This window comes from Sapajus apella, unplaced genomic scaffold (genome assembly GCF_009761245.1).
Source record: "Sapajus apella isolate SASKATOON/1434 unplaced genomic scaffold, GSC_monkey_1.0 scaffold23, whole genome shotgun sequence".
Lineage (NCBI taxonomy): Eukaryota > Metazoa > Chordata > Mammalia > Primates > Cebidae > Sapajus > Sapajus apella.
This window is the reverse complement of record NW_022436963.1, coordinates 35,490,625-35,504,663: the sequence shown is the minus strand read 5'-3', so window position 1 is coordinate 35,504,663 and position 14,039 is coordinate 35,490,625. Positions and strand designations below refer to the sequence as shown.

At 45.6% G+C, this 14,039-nt stretch overlaps 1 protein-coding gene across 4 annotated transcripts in view; it reads right to left on the bottom strand.

Annotated features, from left to right (window-relative positions):
- The window catches only part of MTMR14 (myotubularin related protein 14), a 50,243-nt gene extending 40,341 nt beyond the window's left edge, over positions 1-9,902 (bottom strand). For all 4 annotated transcript variants that reach the window (XM_032290591.1, XM_032290593.1, XM_032290595.1 and 1 more), the window contains exons 1-2: positions 9,600-9,902; positions 6,169-6,317 (exon numbers count right to left, since the gene is read on the bottom strand). In XM_032290591.1, coding sequence (XP_032146482.1) covers positions 6,169-6,317; positions 9,600-9,758 — 308 coding nt within the window. In that variant the 5' untranslated portion in view covers positions 9,759-9,902. The remainder of the gene's footprint in view (positions 1-6,168; positions 6,318-9,599) is intronic.
- Between the last annotated feature and the right edge of the window lie 4,137 nt (positions 9,903-14,039).

Sequence of the window (14,039 nt, the reverse complement as noted above, 5' to 3'; positions counted from 1 at the left end):
TCAGAAGGAATAAATCAGCGACTCCCAAATAGCTGTGGTACCTCTTTAATTGCATATGGATGCTGTTGGGGTTAATAAAAACACAAAGTCTTTAAAACAATGCTGAATGCTTAGTTAAAATACATCCATAGGCCGGGTGCGGGTGGCTCACACCTGTAATCCTAGCACTTTGGGAGGCCACGATGGGCAAATGACTTGAGGTCAGGAGTTCAAAACCAGCCTGGCTAACATGGTGAAACCTTGTCTCTACTAAAAATACAAAAAAAATTAGCCAGGCGTGGTGGCAGGTGCCTGTAATCCCAGCTACTTGGGAGATTGAGGCAGGAGAATTGCTTGAACCCGGGAGGCAGAGGCCGCAGTGAGCCGAGATCGTGCCATTGCACTCCAGACTGAGCGACAGAACAAGACTCCATCTCAAAAAAAAAAAAAAAATATATATATATATATAGATAGATAGATAGATCTATAACTATATATATATATAGATATACAGATATATCTGTAACTATATATAGGTGATTGTGGCTTGACAATATAACAACCACCAAAAAGGGGTCTGAAAAGAAGACTTCAAATAAGAACTAGAACCAACAGTTTGATGATCTTGGAAAGAGAACAAAGGGATATAAAAACAAGATTGAACTTCCCATGGTGTCTTTTCCTGTAAGGTATAATTTTTGTAATTAATTTTTTCTCTGTTGAACGAAGGAAGAATGGCAAACTTGAAAAGGCTGGGGATGCCTTTGCCAAGTGCCCAGAGGGTGACAACAACCCAGCAGGCAGCCCTATGCACACAAGCTCATGGAGAACCAAAGTGTGCTGCCTTCCCCTCACTCAGTTTCTCTATGAAATCAAAAGGCACCACAGTACCAATTAATTGCCTAATTAGACTCCATGAGAACATAAAAGTGAGCACCTTTAGAACTGCCACAGTGGCCTTCCTCCCACTGACTTAGCCCACGGCTGATGTCGCTGATCTGGTCAGCACCATCTGTTGCAATGGACTCTCACTTAGCTCACACCAGCCCTCTGAACCCTAAATGCCTACATCTGATTTTCCCAGGTAGAGTTCTCTCCTCAAAACCAAGGTGGATTTCTCATGCCAAACTTCTGTTAAAAACAAACAAACAAAAATCCCTGGTGGAGAACATCAGCATTTTCCTCTAGGGAGTCTTTTAATGTAATGACCCACCCTTTCTTGTTATACCAGCCAGTGCTTCCTTTACTGGTTCCCCTATATCAAGAATCAATTCAGTTTCTGTTCTCTCATTAGTTGCTGTTTTTATTTTTAGTATCGCTTGTCCTTCGGATTCTTTTATTACAGTGCTAAACACTGAGCTGTGTCTGGCACATAATACTCACATTTGAAGGAATAAATGTAGGCTTCTGTATTTACATTTGTAATGTATGCACTGAAATCTCTGGCAAGATATTACCAGGTAGTGAGATTTTGTTTTTGTTTTTTCCCCGACAAGGTCTTCCTCTGTTGCCCAGGCTGGAGTGCAGTGGCGTGATCATAGTTCACTGCAGCCTTGACTTCCTGTGCTCAGGTGATCCTCCCACCTCAGCCTCCCAGGCAGCTGGGACTACAGGCACATGCCACCACGCCTGTTTAATGCTTTGTATTTTTTGGTGTGACAAGGTCTCACCATGTTGCCCAGGATAGTCTCAAACTCCTGGGCTCAAGTGAAATGCCCATCTCGGCCTCACAAGTAGCTAGGACTATAGGCATGAGCCACCATGCCCGGCCAAACTATTTTCAAACACAGAAGAAAATGCTGTTGTCACATGTCACATATTTCCAACAGGAAGCCTTCCCAATCAACCTGGTTTGGTACTTACCAAAACAACCAAACTAGGCTGGTTGTTCCTATGATATGCACCCAAACTTCCTGAGATAAATGCTACTGCTGCTATTATTTAATAGGTAAGAGGCACAAAGCACAGCTTACACCTACATGATCTCACTCAGGCCTCACTAACCCTGTTTTACAGATGAAGCAGTTTAATGAGATGGAATCTCTAGCCCAAAGTCACAGAACAGGTAAACAGGGTAGCTGAGATTCTAAACCCTGGTGGGTGGCCACTGGGCCCATGGTTTTAATCACTATTCCACAGTGCCTCACTTGTACTTCCCCTCATTCCATCTCTTACTAGACTGTTGTTGCTTCTTCTTTGGACTCTGTTTCCCACTAGACCTAATGGTAAGGACTTCATCTATCTGGCTTCCAACTCGATCCCTGGGATCCACGACACAGCCGCACCTGAATGAACACTGTTGACAAACACGTCTTGGCTATTCAGAGATCCCTGCCCAGGCTTCTATTCCCAGATTATGAACCAAATTGGAGAGGTTCCTTAACAGGACCAAAACATTGCTTAAATCCAATTCTACCCTGTTTAGCTCAGTCTATTCAGTATATGAGTAACAACAAAGCCAGACAGTAAAAAAGCAAAAAATTATATTTCTTCTCACCCAAACATACCCAAAGTCCTCGCTTTCAACAAGTAGGCATCACTCACTCAATTATCACTTCAGTCACACTTCAAGGCCTTGCAAGGAGTGAAAAATAAAAACAAACTCCTCTAAGGTTAATGATGTTCCTTAGTGGCCTTGGCCTGACCGAAAGGTTCTGCTAGACAAGGTGGGAGAGCCCGTGGTGGTGAAAGAAAAGGCAGACAGGTGGATAGGACAGAATCAGGAAATCTAGCTTTTAACCTCACTCTGCTTATTATCCCTGTGATATTGGGCAAAGGCAAGTTACTTCTCTGGGCTTCAATTTCATCTATAAAAGAGTGGTGATACTGTCTTCTTCGCTGGGTAGTTGTAGGGCTTAAGTAAGCTAGTGTGTAAATCCTTAACACCTGCCAAACAGCAGGTGCTCAATAAATATTAGTTTCCTTCTCTTTAAGGGATCAACACTAAACTTGTTTCCTTCCAGAAAAAGCTTCTATAAGGCAACCACGACTAGGTTCCTCAATGTACTATTATGTTACCATAGGGTAACATTTGGTATTACCTGAGAGGTTGTTAGAATATGCCAAATCTCAGGCCCCACTTCAGGTAAGATCCCCAGTTGATTCACTCACAAAATCAACATAGAAAAGAACCACTCTGCTGGGTGTGGTGGCTCACACCTCTAATCCCAACACTTTGAGAGGCCGAGGTAAGGAAATCCGTTGAGCTCAGGAGTTTGAGACCCTCCTGGGCAAGGCAGTGAGGCCTTGTCTCTACTAAAAATTAAAAAATCAGCTGGGAGTGGTGGTATATGCCTGTATTCCCAGCTACCTGCGAGGCTGAGGTGGGAGAATCACTTGAGCCTGGGAAATCAAGGCTGCAGCAAGCCATGACTATGCCACTGCACTCCAGATCTTGTCTTAATTAAAAACAAAAAACAAAAAAAGAATACCATCATCAGGGCACAGAGGTAAAACCACCAGCCAGCCAGCACTGGAGAGGGTAGGAAGAAGAGGAAGGAGGAGAAGGGCAAGGCAAAAGCAAACAAAAACAAAAATCAAAAAACAAAAAAATCCCTCTTGTTCAGAAGCTTTAGCTTAAAGGTTTACAGAAACTAAGTTTACCTGGTGGGGCGTGGTGGCTCACGGCTGTATTCCCAGCACTGTGGGAGGCCAAGGCAGGCAGATTGTTTGAGCCCAGGAGTTTGAGACTAGCCTGGTCATTATGGCAAAACCCCATCTGTACTAAAATACAAAAATCAGGTGGTGTGGTGGCTTGTGCCTGTAATCCCAGCTACTCGGGAGGCTGAGGCAGGAGAACCGCTTGAACCCAGGAGGCAAAGGTTGCAGTGAGCCAAGATGACATCAGAAAGAAAAGAACAAAACTAAGTTTACCTAACTCTGGAAGGAGGAATTAGGGAAGATCTAAGAACCATAAAATAATGGGGCCATAATAAAGCCTAATTCTTTAGGCTTGGAGATCCCGAGTTCCTAGGTTACACAACTGAGCGTGGATACAATTTCTGTGATCTATATACAAGAGTCCCTAACATTCTTTTCTTAGAGAACCCTATTACAACATTGTGAAATGGGCACTCTTTTTTTTTTTTTTGAGACAAGGTCTCACTCTGTCACCACGCTGGAGTGCAGTGGCATGATCTTGGCACACTGCAATCCCTGCCTCCTGGATTCAAGCAATTCTCCTGCCTCAGCCTCCTGAGTAACTGAGATTACAAGCATGTGCCACCACACTCAGCTAATTTTTGTATTTTTAGTAGAGATGGGGTTTCACCATGTTGGCCAGGATGGTCTCAATCTCCTGACGTCGTGATCCACCTGCCTCGGCCTCCTAAAGTACTGGGATTATAGACGTGATCAACCACACCTGGCCAAAACAGGCACTTATACAAACATCCCCACTTTACAGATGAGGAAACTAAGGCTTAGTGCTTAAACAACTCCTACTGGGTTTGTTCCTCTGCTGTAAACCTTCTCTGGCTCCCCATTGCCTACTGCAACTGTTCTCAAGCTATAGTGTATTTAAGACATCAAGGGAGCTCTCATAAAATGTAGATTCTGGAAATTCTGATTCAGAAGGCCCAGGAGAGGCTCTAGAATCTGTAATTTTTTTTTTTCAGATGGAGTCTTGCTCTTGCTCTGTTGCCCAGGCTGGAGAGAACTGGTGTTATCTTAACTCACTACAACCTCTATCTCCTGGGTTCAGGTGATTCTCCTGCCTCGGCCACCAGAGTAGCTGGTATTACAGGTGCCCACCATCACGCCTGGCTGATTTTTCTATTTTTGATGCAGAGGGTTTCACCATGTTGGCTGGGCTAATCTCGAATTCCAAACCTCAGGTGATCCGCCCAAAGGAGGCTGGCATTACAGACATGAGCCACCATGCCAGGCCGAGAATTTGCAATCTTAGTAAGTACTCAGGAGTTCCTAGCACAGTAAAACCACTGATACCCACACACAATCCACAAGTTCACACTCCTTGGCCTGATGATTAAGACCCTATATGAGCTGATTCCTAAGGACATTTTAGGGAAACTCCCGCTCATTTTTCTAATTCCAGTTATTCCCAGGCACACAAACACCAGGCAGAATTAACCATTCTCCTCAGCTGGCCTATGGCAGCGCTTCTCAAACCTGGTATTGCATTTGAATCACCTGGACATCTTGTTCTGCTGTGATTCTGGCTTAGTGGCTCTGGAGCCTGAGCTTCTGCGTTTCTAACAAGTTATCGAGTGCACTGATAGCCTTGCATTGAGTAGCAAGGGCCTACTGCACTATTCAGCACGACTACTGTGGTGGTACTCACAACATTTCACCCACGGGGCTAGGATTTCACAGAGAGTGCTGACAATGGCTCCTGAAATTCCCTTAAAATCAGCAGGAAGTAGGGAGATTAGGGGAGCAAACTTTGAAATCAACATATAGCACTTCCTAGAGCCTCCTGCTGTGCTTACTTATCAATAGTAACTATACCATTCACCAACTACACAGAGGCCACATCCTGCACCAAGCTTTCTGTTCTGGTATAAACTGTTATCCCACATAAGGTACTCAGGTTGCTCACCATAAATGGTAGCTTTTATTTCTAATTCTTAAAACATACACATCAGGCTTTTATCAGCCCTATTTATCGTCTGGACTGCACTACCACTTTTCTCAAATTTTAATGAGTCCTTAAAAGGACTAATTAACATGAGGTAGAGAATTACCAATAAGAAAACTAAGGACAAAGTAGATTGATAACTTGCCCAGCATCCGTTACACAGCCAGCAACAGGGGAATCCAGGATGTGAACTCGACTCTAGACAGTCTGACTCTAGACCTTAGGCTCTTAAGTGCTACATATGGTAAATGCTAGTAAGCCTGTCTTGACACAGTGTACCTCCCACCCACACTCTCTAAAAAAAGGACACTGATGTTCAGAGAAGTGAAGTGTGAAGTTAGCTGTCATAGGACAATGAGCTCTAGGGTGGAAGTGAAAGAGAAATCAAGGGTGGTTACTCCCAACCCCTCATTCTATGCCATGCCACCTTGCCAGTCTGACTTGTCCAACCTTGAAGTAAATAAAAATGCCAATAAGGCTTAACACCTGAGGAAAGTGAGTCTGCCCTGCCCAGCTGCAGACTTCCTGGCCATAGGGATTAGCTGCCAGGGCCTCCCCAGACATGCACACTACGGTCACATGATGCTCACGTGTCTTTCTCCTTCTCAGAACTCTCATACTCCAGGAACACGATGTGCCGGGGATAGTGGCCGCAGATATCCCCATTCATGTTTGGAATCACGCTGAAACAGTAGTCTCGGCCAAACAGCTCCAGACATCTCTTTTCAATGCGCTCAACCTGCACAGAGAAGGAGACCAGAAAACAAAGACAATTCTGGGGTTCTGAGGATGAGAATTAGGAGGTCCATGACCTGGGAGGTCACTTGGAAAGACATGTACCGCAGTGATGATTATTCCGTGCTGGGAATATGTGATGCTAGGCCACAGGCCCTATATGTAATTCATTAAACCATATATTGTATGCTCCAGGAAGGATCCTTAACCCCCTAACAATGAATCTGAAATTGTAGGTGTTGAGCATTCGGGGAAGAGGATTACAGCTTTCACTAGATTCAAAGAGACCTACAACCCATAAAACATAAGAACTCTTGCTGCAGGTTACTGAAACTGGCACTAATCCACTATTGTCCTTGGTCAGCTTCCCCATTTTTTTTTTTTAGGCGGAGTCTCGCTCTGTTGCCCAGGCTGGAGTGCAGTGGCAGGATCTCAGCCCACTGCAACCTCAGTCTCCTGGGGTCAAGTAAGCATATCTAGCTAATTTTTATATTTTTAGTAGAGATGGGGGGGTTTTACCATGTTGGTCAGGCAGGTCTTAAACTCCTGACCTCAGGTGTTCCATCCGCCTCAGCCTCCCAGGTGTGAGCCACCGTGCCTGGCCTCTTCCCCATTCTTTTTTTTAACAAAAATTTTTTAGTACAGATGAAGTCTATGTTTCCAGGCTGGTCTCGAACTCCTGGGCTGAAGCAATCTACCTGCCATGGCCTCTCAAAGTGCTAGGATTACAGGCGTGAGCCACGGTACTGGCCCTTTTCCCCATTCTTTAGCCATAGACTAGTACCTACAAGCTCTAGTTCATGCAATCAGTAAAAGCTTCAAAGTCTCCACATACGTGACTCACTTGTGAAATAGAAGAAACAGCTCCCCCTAAAATTGCTTGTTTTGTTCAAAGTTCAGAGAAAAATGCACTAGTAAAAAAAGGCATAAGAACTGTAACATGAAGAAGTTTGCAAGAGGGCAGGGGGCGGTGGCTCATGACTGTAATCCCAGAACTTTGGGAGGCATGGAGGTGGGCAGATCACTTGAGGTCAGGAGACCAGCTTGGCCAACATGGTGAAACCCTGTCTCCACTAAAAATATAAAAATTAGCCAGGCATGATGGTATGTGCCTGTAGTCCCAGCTACAAGGGAGGCTGAGGCAGGAGGATCGCTTGAAGCCGAGAGATGGAATTTGTAGTGAGCCACGATCACACCACTGCACTCCAACCTGGGTGACAGAACAAGACTCCGTCTCAAAAAAAAAAAAGTAGTTTGCAAGATGTTAGTCCAAAAGTAGTGAATTATCTCAATTGATTGTTCAGTTACAGATCTAACTCCCTGTTCTGCCTGAATAAATATACATAAATATATATATATACATACATATATATATACATATACACACACACACACACACACACACATATGTATATATAAGTTTGCAGGAGATTGGGAAGCCTGGAGAGATATTAAGGCCAGCTGCAGCAGATATCAGGTAACTTATGACAACCCATATCTTCAGGGTCATGTAAGTTGGAAGAGAGGTCCAGAAAAACCAATGACCTACAGCCATTCAAAGACCCTCCTTGGCCAGGCCTGATGGCTCATGCCTGTAATCCCAGCACTTTGGGAGGCTGAGGCAGGAGGATTGCTTAAGCCTAGGAGTTTGAGACCAGCCGGGTCTCATACTTGAGACCCTGTCTCTATAAAAATAAAAAAAATTAGCCAGGCATAGTGTGTGTGCCTGTGGTCCCAGGTACTTGGGAAGCTTAAGTGGGAGGATTGCTTAAGCCCATGAGTTCAAGGCTGCAGTGATTGTACCACTGCATTCCAGGCTGGGCAACAGAGTGAGACCCTGTCTCAAAAAATAAAAATAAAAAAATAAAGGGCAGATGCAGTGGCTCACGCCTATAATCCCAGCACTTTGGGAGGCCAGGGCAGGCGGATCACCTGAGCTCAGGAGTTTAAGACCAGCCTGGCCAACATGGAGAAACTCCATCTCTACTAAAAAATACAATAATTAGCCAGACGTGGTGGTGGGCTCCTGTAATACCAGTTACTTGGGAGTCTGAGAGGCAGGGAAAATTGCTTGAACCAGGGAGGTGGAGGTTGCAGAAAGCCGAGATTGCACCACTGCACTCCAGCCTAGGCGACAAAGTGAGACTCCCACTCCAGAAAAAAAAAAAAAAAAAAAAAAGCAAATTCCAGGATCCCACCCCCAGAAATTCTGACTTGGTAGGATTGGGTGATCCACCCACCGTGACGCCTCCCAAAATTCTGGGATTACAGTCATGAGTCTGACTTGGTAGGACTGGGTGGATTTAAGGAATCTCCAGTTTCACAAAGTACCCGACAAGTATAAATTTTAAAAGTATCCCAGATAATTCTGAAACAGGTGGTTCCCAAGACTACACTAGGAAAAGTTACTTGGCCATTTGGAGAATGAGGAATCCCAATCCTTACTGAACTCTTCCCTGGGTTACTTCAGAGACTACCAGATGGCAAATACAGAATCACAACTCAGGGTAACCTCTGGGGCCAAACCAAAATTCTGTGGCGCAGGATGGAACAGAATTCCACCGGAAAACTTGGAGCTAAAGCTGCCAAAACCACGTGGAGGAATGAGATGGCAGGGTCAGCAAGATTCCCATTGCACTGCCAGACAGTGGTTAGGGTGGGGATGGCCTGAGCTGACAGGAAGCCCTCCAGGGCTGACGATAAGATGATTGAGTGGAAATTCCAAAGGGAGGAAAAAGAGGAACTGAGACCTGCTTTTGATAAAGGAACTGAGAGGGAGTGTAGGTTATCTTCCTCCTCTATTGGGGAAGGAAAGGGATGGGCCTAAGTCATGCTGAGACCTTATAAGGGGTAACACACTGGGTTCACCTCCTGGGTCCATTCTGACCTCTGACCCCGAGGAATTGTCTCCCTATTTTTCTTAGATTTGAGGGTTTTTACCCTGGCATAACTCATCCTAAGGCACCTGAAGCAGGGAATAGGCCTTCCTTAGCTCCTCCTACCTGATATTTGAACCTGGCCCCTCAGCTTGATCTCTGATCTCCAAGCCCCTTCTCAAACAAAAAGGATCTCTTTGCTGGGTTCATTCTCATCCCAGTTCCTCCTTCTATGGTTGTCAAGTCCGAGTCTAATACTCCATGTCCAAACGCTGGAGAGCTCCCCTCTTTCCCCTTTTCCCCAGCGGCGAGACCCTACTCCTACCTTTCTCTGACGCCTGGCCTCAGCCTTTTCTCTGTAACTCCCCAAGTTAGGGACCTTCACCAGCTCATCGCGCCTCCAGTCTCACCTTAGAGCCACCGATCCCGCTGCATTCTTTGGCCCGGTACTGAGTCCGGGAGAACTCCTCCAGCAGCTCCCCGAGCCCCGGCTCCTGCGGCGGCTGGTTGCCTGAAGAAGCCGAGGACCCCGCCGAGGAGGCGGCGGCGGCGGCCCGAGCGCCCGCCATGGCCCAGCCCCGCGTCCCCTCAGTGTGCCCCAGGCCGGCCCATGGCACCTGGCCGCACTAACACCGACGATAGAACCTCGAGAACCCGCTCAGCCACCGCCTTCTACTTCCACTTCCGGCCCCGCCCCGTCCCGACGGATGTTTACTCCGGACGTGACCAATCGGAGCTCGCGGCTTGCGCCCCGCCTACGATTACCGGCCCGCCCCCAGCGCGGCGCGATCCAAGTAGCCTCCAGGGAGGGGGCCGAGGCCACTCGAAGATACCTCGTGTTCCTCCCCAAGGGGTTTCCCCTGGGGAAGCCGGGCTCAACCATTGGGCTGCCGGGGGAGGGCGGTGCTAGCAGGAAGGAACCATTGGAAAGAACCAGAGGAAAAGTGGAATCAACAATTATACGGAGGCCGGGCCTAGTGGCTCACACCTGTAACCCCAACACTTTGGGAAGCCGAGGCGCGCGGATCACTTGAGGCCAAGAGTTCGAGACCTACCTGGCCAACATGGTGAAACCATGTTGATCTACTAAAAATACAAAAATTAGCAGGACGCGGTGACACCCGCGGGTAATCCCAGCTACTTGGGAGGCTGAGGCAGGAGAATCGCTTAAACCCACGAGGTGGAGGTTGCAGTGAGCCGAAATTGAACCACTGCACTCCTGCCTGGGCGACAGAGCGACACTGTGTTTAAAAAAAAAAAAAAAAAAAAAAATTACAGGGAGGGGAGGAGGGAACAGTTGGAGGCCACAAATTAGTGCTAGAAACTATAATGGCAGTGGTAACCAATATTAAAACAACATTTCATAAAGCACTTTTCTCCTCCCGCTCCTCACAACATCCCTGTGACTACAGTGCATTATTATATCATCAGCCCTATTTTATTGAGAAAGAGACTGGGAGTCAGGGAGGTGAAGTGACTGCCTTGGAATTCTGAGATGAAAAGCCTCTTGTTATTATTATTAATAGTAATAGAATATTACAGACATTCGAGAAAGTGATAACAATAGTATAATGAACCCTCATGTACCCATTAACTGGTTTTCAACAATAAGCAACATCTGCTTATCTATCCTGTTTAAGCAATCCCTTCCCATCCAGGGAATTATTTTAAAGCAAATCCCAGACATCACATTATTTCATCTGTGAATACTGAAGTATTTATTGCCAACAGATTAGTACTTCAAAAAAAAAAATGCATAACCACAAGGCCATTAACATACCTAAGAAAATTAACAATATTCCTTAATGTGGTCTAATACCCAGTCTGGGTTCCGTTTTCTCAGATTGTCTCACAAATGTAATTGGTTTTTGGTAAACTTTTAATAAAAGTATGATATGTACACCAGCACACCGGAAGCCCCCTGCTGCCCACTTTCAGTCACCATTTACCCATTCACCAACAACTGCTCACCACCCTGCCCCCTTCACAGGTAATCACTAACCTGGCTTCTAGAGTTTTAATACTGTAGATTCTTTTTTTTTTTTTTTTGAGACAGAATCTTGCTCATCATCAGGGCTGGGTGCAGTGGGGTGATCTTGGCTCACTGCAACCTCTGCCTCCTGGGTTCAAGTGATTCTTCTGCCTCAGCCTCCCGAGTAGCTGAGACTACAGGTGCATGCCACCACATCCAGCTAATTTTTGTATTTTAGTAGAGTTGGGATTTCACCATGTTGGCCAGGATGGTCTTGATCTCTTGACTTCGTGACCTGCTCGCCTCAGCCTCCCAAAGTGCTGGGATTACAGGCATGAGCCACTGTGCTCAGCTGATTCATTTTTCATTTGATTTTTGTTGTTGTTGTTGCCTAAACTGGAGTATAGTTGCATGAGCATGGCTCACTGCAGCCTCCAACTCCTGGCCTCAAGCAATCCTCCTGCCTCAGCCTCCCCAGTAGCTATGACTATAGGCAAGCACCACTACACCCAGCTACTTTTTGTATTTTTTTTTTTGTAGAGTCCAAGTCTCACCATGTTGCCTAGGCTGGTCTCAAACTCCTGGGCTCAAGCGATCCTTCTGCCTCTGCCTCCCAAAATGCTGGGATTACAGGTTTGAGCCACTGCTCCTGGCTCGTAGATATTTTTTGACAGACAAATCTATATACACATTTATCTTAAGCACCAAGGAATGAAATTGATGGATTATATGGTGTTAAAGAAAAATAAGACGCTGGGCATGGTGGCTCATGCCTGTAATCCCAGCACTTTGGGAGGCTGAGGGTGGTGGTGCGGGATTACCTGAGGTCAGGAGTTTGAGACCAGCCTGGCCAACATGGTGAAACCCTGTCTCTACTAAAAATACAAACATTAGCTGGGCTTGGTGGCACGTGTCTGCAATTCCAGCTACTCAGGAGGCTGAGGCAAGAGAATCGCTTGAACTTAGGAGATGGAGGTTGCAGTGAGCCAAGATTGTGCCACTGCACTCCAGCCTAGGCGACGGAGCGAGACTCTGACTCAAAAACAATAAAATAAAATAAAAATAAAGCAATTAAGATATTTAAGTTGCATTTTTGTCTTTTGACAACGATCAAAGTGTAACTTTCTAAGAGTTTTCCTGGATGGTTGTGCCATTTACATTGCCTCCTGCAACTTAGCAGAGTTCTAGTTGCTCTGTGTCCTTGTCAATGCTTGGTAATTTTTATTTTAGTTTTTCTGGTGAGAATGTACTGATATCTTTTTTGTTTTTTCCCCATACTAGTTTATACTTTGGAAGAATGTAGTGGTATTTTACTGTGCTTTTGTTGTTGCGGAGATAGGGGCTTGCTCTGTCCCCGAGGATGGAGTGCAGTGGCTTGATCTCGTCTCACTGCAGCTTTCACACCCGGGCCCAAGTGATTCTCCCACCGGAGCCTCTGAGTAGCTGGAACCACAGACACGTGACACTGCACCCAACTAATTTTTAAATTATCTGTAGAGACAAGGTCTTGCTATGCTGTCCAGTCCGATCTTGAACTCCTAGGCTCAAGTGAACCTCCCGCCTCAGCCTCCCGAAGTGCTGGGATTACAGGCATGAGCCACTGGTGCCCAACCCTATTGTGCTTTTAAAAAATCAACTTTATTAAGGTATGAATACATAGAATAAAATTCATCCTCTTTAATTATATATTGTGATGGGTGTTGCCAAATTACAAAATCACCAAATTGTAAAATATCATAATCAAGATATTGAACATGTATATTACCCCCAGAGAGTTCCCTTGAGTCCCACCTCAGTCCATTCCACCTCTACCCCCAGCCCCAGGCAACAACTGATTTGCTTTCTGTCACTAGCCTTCCTATAAATGGAATCACACCCTGTGTACTCTGTGTTCTTTCAGCATAGCTAATTTTGGTTTCAATTTGCATTTCCCTGATTAATGAAGTTGATCACCTTTTCACGTATTTATTGCTCATTTGAATATACTCTTGGGTAGTGCTTGTTAACATCTTTTGCCCATTTTTCTGGTGGGTTGTCTGTATTTTTTATTTTCAATTTTGTATAAGATGTTTAAATATTCTGGACATGAGTTCTTTTGAAATTGCCATTACAAAATTATGACAGTGAAAGAGATCTGACTTAACCAACTCCAACTCCATCTTGCTGCTGCTGCTTTTTTTTTTTTGAGACAGAGTCTCACTCTGTTGCCTAGGCTGGAGTGGTGCAATGGCACTGTGTCAGCTCACTGCAATCTCTGTCTCCTGGGTTCAAGCAATTCTCCTGCCTTAGCCTCCTGAGCATCTAAGATTACAGGTGCCCACCACCATGCCTGGCTAATTTTTATATTTTTAGTAGAGATGGGGTTTCACCATGTTGACCAGGCTGGTCTTAAACTCCTGAGCTCAGGTGATCCGTCCACCTTGGCCTCCCAAAGTGCTGGGATTACAGGCGTGAGCCACTATGCCTGACTCCTTTGATTTCTTTATCGATTTTTTGTAATTTTCAGTATACAGAGCCTATATATGTTTTGTTAGAACTATACATAAATAATTCATTTTTGAAACTGTTGTAAATGATATTCTTTTATTTTCCCCCCTCTCTCCTGCCTTCCCTCCCTCCTTCCCTCCCTCCCTTCCTTCCTTCCTTCCCCCCTTCCTCCCTCCCTCCCTCCTTCCTTCTTTCCTTTTCTTTCAACAGAGTCTCTTTGTGTCGCCCAGGCTGGAGTGCAGTGACACCATCTCAGCTCACTGCAACCTCTGCCTCCCAGGTTCAAGAGTTTCTCATGCTTCAGCCTACCAAGTAGCTGAGATTATAGGCATGTGCCACTGAACCCAGCTAATTTAGGAGAGGCGGGGTTTAGCCATGTTGGCCAGGCTTG